At 43.4% G+C, this 9,703-nt stretch overlaps 2 protein-coding genes across 7 annotated transcripts in view; both read left to right on the top strand.

The window, feature by feature from the left end:
• The window catches only part of LOC139416831 (activin receptor type-1-like), a 39,733-nt gene extending 34,207 nt beyond the window's left edge, over positions 1 to 5,526 (top strand). For all 6 annotated transcript variants that reach the window (XM_071165926.1, XM_071165925.1, XM_071165928.1 and 3 more), the window contains 2 exons: positions 2,607 to 2,737; positions 3,680 to 5,526. In XM_071165926.1, the coding sequence (XP_071022027.1) occupies positions 2,607 to 2,737; positions 3,680 to 3,859 (311 nt within the window). In that variant the 3' untranslated portion in view covers positions 3,860 to 5,526. The remainder of the gene's footprint in view (positions 1 to 2,606; positions 2,738 to 3,679) is intronic.
• Positions 5,527 to 6,640: 1,114 nt separating this feature from the next.
• Positions 6,641 to 9,703, top strand: part of LOC139416830 (activin receptor type-1B-like) — a 28,167-nt gene continuing 25,104 nt past the window's right edge. The window contains exon 1 of the mRNA XM_071165923.1: positions 6,641 to 7,022. Coding sequence (XP_071022024.1) covers positions 6,959 to 7,022 — 64 coding nt within the window. The 5' untranslated portion in view covers positions 6,641 to 6,958. The remainder of the gene's footprint in view (positions 7,023 to 9,703) is intronic.

Below are 9,703 nucleotides of genomic sequence, written 5' to 3'. Positions count from 1 at the left end.
CATGGTGTCTGTAGTTGCGTGGTGTATGTAGTGTCATGGTGTCTGTAGTGTCATGGTGCCTGTAGTGTGATGGTGTCTTTAGTTGCGAGATGTCTGTTGTGCCTGTAGTGTCATGGTGTCTCCAGTGTCATGGTGTCTCCAGTGTCATGGCGTATGTAGTGTCATGGTGTCTGTTGTGTCATGGTGTCTGTTGTGTCATGGTGTATGTAGTGTCATGGTGTATGGAGTGTCATGATGTATGGAGTGTCATGGTGTATGTAGTGTCATGGTGTTTGGAGTGTCATGGTGTCTGTAGTCTCATTGTGTCTGTTGTGTCATGGTGTCTGTTGTGTCATGGTTTATGTAGTGCCATGGTGTATGTAGTGTCATGGTGTCTGTAGTGTCATGATGTCTGTAGTGTCATGATGTCTGTAGTGTCATGGTGTCTGTAGTGTCATGGTGTCTGTAGTGCCATGATGTTTGGAGTGTCATGGTGTCTGTTGTGTCATGGTGTTTGGCGTGTCATGGTGTCTGTAGTGTCATGGTGTCTGTAGTGTCATGGTGTCTGTTGTGTCATGGTGTCTGTTGTGTCATGGTGTATGTAGTGTCATGGTGTTTGGAGTGTCATGGTGTCTGTAGTGTCATGATGTCTGTAGTGTCATGGTGTCTGTAGTGTCATGGTGTCTGTTGTATGTAGTGTCATGGTGCCTGTAGTGTCATGGTGTCTGTAGTGTCATGGTGTATGTAGTGTCATGGTGTCTGTAGTGTCATGATGTCTGTAGTGTCATGGTGTATGTAGTGTCATGATGTTTGGAGTGTCATGGTGTCTGTTGTGTCATGGTGCCATGGTATCTGTTGTGTCATGGTGTCTGTTGTATGTGGTGTCATGGTGTCTGTTGTTTCATGGTGTCTGTTGTGTCATGGTGTCTGTAGTGTCAGGATGTCATGGTGTCTGTAGTGTCATGGTGTCTGTTGTATGTAGTGTCATGGTGTATGTAGTGTCATGGTGTCTGTAGTGTCATGGTGTCTGTAGTGTCATGGTGTCTGTAGTGTCATGGTGTCTGTTGTGTCATGGTGTCTGTTGTGTCATGGTGTATGTAGTGTCATGGTGTTTGGAGTGTCATGGTGTCTGTAGTGTCATGATGTCTGTAGTGTCATGGTGTCATGGTGTCTGTAGTGTCATGGTGTCTGTTGTATGTAGTGTCATGGTGCCTGTAGTGTCATGGTGTCTGTAGTGTCATGGTGTCTGTTGTGTCATGGTGTCTGTAGTGTCATGATGTCTGTAGTGTCATGGTGTCTGTTGTGTCATGGTGTCTGTAGTGTCATGATGTTTGGAGTGTCATGGTGTCTGTTGTGTCATGGTGCCATGGTATCTGTTGTGTCATGGTGTCTGTTGTATGTGGTGTCATGGTGTCTGTTGTTTCATGGTGTCTGTTGTGTCATGGTGTATGTAGTGTCTGTAGTGTCATGGTGTCTGCGGTGTCATTATGTTTGTTGTATCGTGATGTCTGTATTGTCACGGTGTCTGTAGTGTCTGTAGTGCCATTATGTTTGTTGTATCGTGATGTCTGTAGGGTCACGGTGTCATTATGTTTGTCACGGTGTCTGTATCGTAGATGTCTGTAGTGTCATGATGTCTGTAGGGTCACGGTGTCTGTAGTGTCTGTAGTGTCATTATGTTTGTTGTATCGTGATGTCTGTAGTGTCACAGTGTCTGTAGTGTCATGGTTCCTGTAGTGTCATGGTGTCTGTAGTGTCACAGTGTCTGTAGTGTCATGGTTCCTGTAGTGTCATGGTTCCTGTAGTGTCATGGTGTCTGTGGTGTCATGGTTCCTGTAGTGTCATGGTTCCTGTAGTGTCATGGTGTCTGTAGTGTCATGGTTCCTGTAGTGTCATGGTGTCTGTAGTGTCATGATGTTTGTTGTATTGTGATGTCTGTAGTGTCACAGTGTCTGTAGTGTCATGGTGTCTGAAGTGTCATGATGTCTGTCGTGTCATGGTTCCTGTAGTGTCATGATGTCTGTAGTGTCATGGTTCCTGTAGTGTCATGGTGTCTGTAGTGTCATGATGTCTGTAGTGTCACGGTGTCTGTAGTGTCATTATGTTTGTTGTATTGTGATGTCTGTAGTGTCATGGTGTCTGTAGTGTCATTATGTTTGTTGTATTTTGATGTCTGTAGTGCCATGGTGTCTGTAGTGTCATTATGTTTTGGCAGGGTAGCCTAGTGGTTAGAGCGTTGGACTAGTAACCGGAAGGTTGCGAGTTCAAACCCCCGAGCTGACAAGGTACAAATCTGTCGTTCTGCCCCTGAACAGGCAGTTAACCCACTGTTCCCAGGCCGTCATTGAAAATAAGAATTTGTTCTTAACTGACTTGCCTGGCTAAATAAAGGTAAAATAAAAAAAAATAAAAAAAAAAAAATATGTTTGTTGTATCGTGATGTCTGTAGTGTCATGGTGTCTGTAGTGTCACAGTGTCTGTAGTTTTCCCACCAAATCCTTGCCACCTCAGTCATCATTGTGTAAGATGGAATGTTGGCTGACTCCTTTGGAATGAAGACGTAGATATACTGGTATTGACTGTATATGTAACATGTTCCTAAGGTGTGATTGTGTTTGTTGTTCCAGGGATAGTGGAAGAGTACCGTCCGCCCTTCTTTGACATGGTGCCCTCTGACCCCAGCTTTGAGGAGATGAAGAAGGTGGTGTGTGTGGACAAGCAAAGACCCAGTATGCACAACAGGCTGTACTCTCACCCGGTGAGACACACAGATGCACATACTCTGAGTGTACAAAACATTAGGAACTCCTGATCTTTCCATGACAGTCTGACCAGGTGAATCCAGGTGAAAGCTATGATCCCTTATTGATGTCACTTGATAAATCGACTTTAATCAAATCAAAATAAATGTTTATTGGTCACATATACATGGTTAGCAGATGTTATTGCGAGTGTAGCGAAATGCTTACAGTGTAGCAAAATGCTTACATGCGTATATGAAGGGGAGGAGACAGATTAAAGAAGGATTTTTAAGCCTTGAGACAATTGAGACATGGATTGTGTATGTGTGCCATTCAAGACAAAAGATTTAAGTGCCTTTGAACGAGGTATGGTAGTAGGTGCCAGGCGCACTGGTTTGAGTATGTCAAGAGCTGCAATTCTGCTTGGTTTTTACCCTCAACAGTTTCTTGTGTTTATCAAGAATGGTTCTCCACCCAAAAGACATCCAGACAATTTGATACAACTGTGGGAAGTACTGGAGTCAACATGGGCCAGCATCCCTGTGGAACTCTTTCGAAACCTTGTAGAGTCAACATGGGCCAGCATCCCTGTGGAACGCTTTCAACACCTTGTAGAGTCAACATGGGCCAGCATCCCTGTGGAACGCTTTCGACACCTTGTAGAGTCAACATGGGCCAGCATCCCTGTGGAACTCTTTCAACACCTTGTAGAGTCAACATGGGCCAGCATCCCTGTGGAACTCTTTCAACACCTTGTTGTCCATGCCCTGACAAATAGAGGCTGTTCTGAGGGCAAAAGGGAGTGCAAGTCAATATTTGGAAGGTGTTTCTAATGTTTTGTACAGTCAGTGTATAGACACGCGTCACATACCATCAATAGTGACTTTCTACTGTACATACAGTGATAGAACAGTGTGATTTTATGGTGGGTCTCTCTCTCTCTCTTTCTTTGTGTACAGATCCTGTCTTCCATTACCAAGATAATGAAGGAGTGTTGGTTCCAGAGCCCTCCAGCCCGCCTAACAGCTCTCCGTGTCAGGAAGACCCTCTCCAAGCTGGACCAGGACCATGGCTACCCCACAGAGAAACTCAAAATGGATCTGCAGGCCTCAACTCCAGACTACAAGCAGGACGTCTAGACCTTAACATAAGACTACAACCAGCACACCAACATTAGGGCTGATAGTCTTGTATAGAGACTATCTATATCCTTTGCTACTATGTAAGACTCTCAGTGTCCCATGTTTCTGGTGCCTCTTCCTAAAAGGCCCTCACCAACCTTCCATACACTGCCTGGATCATTTCATCAGGAATACGATAGAAGAATTGTATGTATTTGCTTCGGCATATTAATTTGGCGAGATCTGGAACGGGACACGCATAAGCATCGTTAAATAAGGACTTGGATTTTTGAAGAGTTTACTGAAAGGACTTCCATAGGAACATGGACATTGTTTTCTCCAAGCGGCCCACAGGATTGAGAGATCATCAGAGTTTGGTCCTTGTTATAGCCTTATCCTGTGATACTTTGGGGATGGACATGCCGCCTTTGGATCAGTGAGGCCTTGTGATGTATGATCAGAATGATCATTACAAGCGGCCGTTAATGTCTTTGCTAGTGCCTTGTTTGTTTTGATGCACTATACAGAATCTATACATATTCATTGATTTAGTATATTCTGGAAGCATTTAGAGCTGACCATAGACAGTTCCCTGATAATGTGCTACTCATGATCGTAGTATAAGCCCAGAGCTAATGAAGTAGTTGTATCTAGCGATAGAATAATGTATCTTTCACCAGCGTTGGATTTACTGTAAAAGCTGCTCAAAGTACCTATGTATATTATGATATTTATGTATTTCTATTTGTATTTTATCTGAAATTATATATGCAATACTTTCAGTGTAGAAATACTATCATTATCATCACTACCATTCAACATTAAGGGAATTAAAAAACATTACATCGATTACAGGGTATTTAATTTATCCATAGATACATGTTTATTAACCTACTAAAAATGGTTGAAATGTGTTTGTATGCTGCTCACCTCACTCTGAAATGACATTTGAATTAGGCTGCTAAAAGATTAGTTGTTATGCTGGCCGGGAAAAGGGGCGTAATTGTCCACCAGAGGGCACCAGACACGATATAGATCATCTTTGACTCAAATGAATGATCCCTTTGGTTCAGTGGAGTAGTCTTCAGCTATGTTTTTCAGCATTGGCCTACAATCCATAACAATCAGAAATATTGTCAAAATCTGCCTCTTTTTTGCATATTCACTTTGTCTTTGATTTTAATTTGTTCTATTCAGATGTTATTTTTTAAGTGTCAGTTGGCACTGTGAATGCCAGGTTTTATATCCGTCTTAATTGCCGGGGCAGGATGCCACTCTACAAGGAGCTATCAGAAGATATTTCAGATCTGTCAATCACATTTCAGAAGGAGAATACACCCAGACTATTTCACCCAGGCCTATTGTATATTTACTGTTATGTGAATGGGACAAACTCCTGCTCCTCCTCAAACATAAACAAATACTCTTACTGTATATATATATATGTGTGTGAGTGCCTGCGTACATGTGTGTGTGACCGTGTTTGTATCTCTTTGTGTTACAATGAGAGAGGCATTTCTCTCCCAGATATTTTCTGTTTTGACCTAGTTAGAAAATGCCAAAGTGTGGAGTTAGTGAAGTGTGAAAGAAGCAGGTCTAATTTGGCCAGCACATGTTTCTATTACGTCTGGAGGCTCTCATTTTATTTCCACAAAGAGAAGACAAGTAAAGGTTTTCAAAGTTAATCTGTGTCTATTCAACATGAGCTTAGAACACTGTGTGAGTGTGGACGGAAATTGATTCCAGTCTATCTGTCCATTCATCTACAATATTGATTATTCAGCCTGTGTGGGTGTGTGTGTTACTCTATCTGTCTGGCTGGTGTTGACCAAACTCCAGAGAGATAATACGCTCCATGCCGCAGTCTGTCTGTCTGGCCATGCAGTCAGATTAAGAGCTGGTTATTTTTAACACCGTAGAAGGGGGTTGTTCAAGTATCAAAGGCCAAGCGCCACTCTCCTTTTGAGAGAGAGAGTGAGCTGAGCCCCTCTCATGTCTTCCTCCCTGTCCAATTCCAAATGGCTTGGCTGGCTTTGATAGAAGGAGGATTTGACGAGCAGAAGTGTGTGTGTGTGCGCACGCTAGAAGAAATGAGCAGATTAATGAAGAAATTAGCAGAGTAATTGGGACAGCTTGATAATGGCTAGATATACAACTGCTGTCTGTAAAGACCAAGCAGACACTATTAGACACTACTATTATTAGACTTCAGGGCAGAACAGAGAGCACTAGCAAAATGCCAGGTGATAACAGCAGCAAGAGAGAGAGCTATACCATTCTGCCAAATGCATCCCTGATGACCATGTTTATTTTGTTTAGTTAACTAGGCAAGTCAGTTAAGAACACATTTTTATTTACAATGGCGTCCTACCCCGGCCAAACCCTAACAACTCTGGGCCAATTGTGCGCGGCCCTATGGGATTCCCAATCATGGCCGGTTGTGATACAGCCTGGAATCAAACCAGGGTCTGTAGTGACAGCCTCTAGCACTGAGATGCAGTGCCTCAGACCACTGCGCCACTTGGGAGCCCATTAAAGTGTAAACTATCTTTCACTAAATCTTCTAATAGGTACTTGCCCAAAATGTGTTTTTTTTCCACAGTGGCTTTTTCATCATGAGGGCAAATAACCTAAAATACTACTAAAAGATAGGGTAAGTGACCTGATACATTATGTGACAAATATTCCAGTCAGGCAATATATCTGAATCCTATACCACGAATTGTTAAATCGTGTAGAAATGATCAAAAATCATTCAAAGCTGTCAGAATATTAATTTGCATCACAGACAATCCAATCATTCTAGCGTCGGGTCTTCCATGAGAAAGGGGCTGGAATCAGAAAGAGCGCACCCCTTTAAAACCGAATACACACCCATTTAATTAACTACGCTGTCTGCATCACTTCGCCTGGCTTTTTGTCTTTTATTTTCATCCCACACGTTTGGAGGCGACAATACACCTTTTTGCTTGTAGTTCTCCATAAAACCCAAAGAAGAAGACTTCGCCTGGCTGGTTGTCTGTCTGTCTGGCGGTGGCTGTATGGTTTGTGGTGTGTTTAGGTCTGACGGTGGTGTTTACAATACCACACTCCGAATGCAATGGGAATGCTGAAGAAATGGCTTTAAAACAAATCATTCTCACGTTACTGGTCCTGTTCGGGTTAGTAACCATCGGTGATGGTAAGTGAAATGGTTTACGTTTGGCCCCTTTGGCTTTTGTCTTCGTGTATGTTTTGTTTGTTTGAGAGGGAGAATGGCTTGGCTGGCATCGCCTGTCGATCATCATGGCGCTGCCTGTCTAGGGTTTGTAAACCGCAAACACATTAGAGCTAGTACTACTTGCTAAACTCGTTGAATAACACGGCCGGTGAAACATGTCACGTGTATTTCTGTAATCCATGCTTCTGGTTTGCTCAGCTGGTTATATAAATAGAAAATGTGATTTAGTGTGTGAGTGAGTCGATGTAGCTCGCTAACGAAACGTTAGCTAACAAAACATGTTTGCGTCTGTTTCGAGCTACTGTAGCTGCTTGGCTAGTTTGCTAACCAGGTGTGCACAAAGGGACCAGGCTAACAATGTAGTCTGTGCATTTCAACATTGCTTGATGTTTATGTCTTGAAAAGAAGCCACACGTCTCTGTTGACGTTAACGCTACAGTTATCTGTGAGCGGCGGTATGCGTTGGTGTTTACTAAACAATCGCCTGGCGGCCCGTGATTAGAATAGGCTCGAGGGGGGGCTCTTCCGCATATAACAAGACCCATAGTCACGCGTTTAGAGCTTTTTATGATTGTATTTGTCTCTAATAGCTATCTCAACTGAAATAATGTATATCCTTCAACCAAGAACTGGATACAGGAATCCAGACAATTTATTCCTCAGAGGGGGGTACTAATTTTGTGTGTGTGTAAATAAATGGTTACTGTTTTGTGACCACCACTACGCTAGCCAAGTGGACTGGCAGTGGTGCGACACCAGCCGTCCATTCAGCCGACCCAGACAGAAGTCTGGGTTCTTTGTGATGGAAATGTGGCGAATGGGGGTCTTTTCAGGCTCCAGCCCCCCCCCCCCCCCCCCACACGCACACACACGCACACACAGCGGGAATTTGGCATATGGCGTCTTTAGTCTATATAGCTACTAGCTAGACGTGTTTGTTGTTGGTTACACTGCCTGGTTGTGTTAAACTTACTGAAAAAGCCAGACTGTCACTTTTTTTAAACTGTTGAGAGAGGGTGAAGTTTATTTCAGATTCAAAATCATTTGAACATTATTGTTCCTCTTGAGGCATTGTAGAGAAGGGCTGGGAGTGTGTCTTATTTTCCTCTGTGATATTTTCTTCTCTATATGGAAAGACATTGCAAGTTAGAATTTTGTGGCCTCCTGCATGATGCAGCAGTCTAAGGCACTGCATCAATGCTTGAGGTGTCACTACAGACCCAGGTTCATTCCAAGGCTATGTCACAACCGGCCTGCTACCTGGAGTCCAATAGGGTGGTGTGCAATTGGCCCAGTGTCGTCCGGGTTAGGGGAAGGTTTGGCCGGGGGGGGGGGGGGGTCTTTACCTGGTTCATCATGCTCTAGTGACTCCTTGTGGCGGGGTGGGAGCCTGCAGGCTGCCTATGATTGTCAGTTGAATGGTGTTTGCTCTGACACATTGGTGCGGCTGGCTCCTGGGTTAAGCGAAAAGGCGTTACGAAGCGCTGTTTGGCGTGTGTTATTTCGGATGACGCATCACTCGACCTTCGCCTCTTCCAAGCCCGTTGGGGAGTTGCAGCGATGAGAGAAGATCATAATTGGATATCACGAAAGAGGGGTAAAATAAAAAAAACACTTGAACTAATGTAACGTTAGTGTGGGAGAGGTGGAGAAATGATTATTGATAAATTATGACAAACCTCCTGGCATTGACAACTTAGATGGAAAGTTACTGACGATGGCAGCTGACTCTATAGCCACTCCTATCTGTCATGTCTTTAATTTGAGCCTAGAGGAAAGTCGTTGTCCTCGGGCCTGGAGGGAAGCCAAATTGTGTGAGCTGTACTGTTAGATATCAGTGCAACCTTTGACATTATTGACCATGACCTGTTGAGAACCTGTGTTATGGCTTTACACCCTCTGCCATATCATGAATACAGAGCTATCTATCTAATAGAACTCCGAAGGGATTCTTCAATGGAAGCTTCTCTAATGTTAAACATGTAAAGTGTGGTGTACTGCAAGGCAGCTCTCTAGGCCCTCTACTCTCTTCTATTTTTACCAATGACCTGCCACTGGCATTAAACAAAGCATGTGTGTCCATGTATGCTGATGATTCAACCATATACACATCAGCAACCACAGCTAATGAAGTCACTGAAACCCTTAACAAAGAGTTGCAGTCTGTTTTGGAATGGGTGGCCAGTAATAAACTGGTCCTGAACATCTCTAAAACTAAGAGCATTGTATTTGGTACAAGTTATTTATTCAGTTCTAGACCTCGGCTGAATCTGGTAATGAATGGTGTGGCTGTAGAACAAGTTGAGCAGAAGAAATTACTTTGTGTTACTTTAGACTGTAAAATGTTATGGTCAAAACATACAGAATAAATGATTGTTAAGATGGGGAGAGCTGTGTCCGTAGTAAAGAGATGCCTTGTGGAGTCAAAAAAGCAGAGCAAGTCCTGCAGGCTCTAGTTTGATCTTGATTATTGTCCAGTGCTACAAAGAGATACCTAGTTAAGCTGCAGCTGGCCCAGAACAAAGCGACATGTCTTGCTCTTCATCGTAATCGGAGGGCTAATATAAGTACTAGGCGTGTCACTCACCTGGTTAAGAGTTGAGGCGAGGCTGACTGTTTCACTTCTTGTTTTTATAAGGAAC

The sequence above is a fragment of the Oncorhynchus clarkii genome, chromosome 9, assembly GCF_045791955.1.
Source record: "Oncorhynchus clarkii lewisi isolate Uvic-CL-2024 chromosome 9, UVic_Ocla_1.0, whole genome shotgun sequence".
Lineage (NCBI taxonomy): Eukaryota > Metazoa > Chordata > Actinopteri > Salmoniformes > Salmonidae > Oncorhynchus > Oncorhynchus clarkii.
Note: the sequence above shows the minus strand (reverse complement) of the source record. Positions and strands in the feature narration are given on the sequence as shown.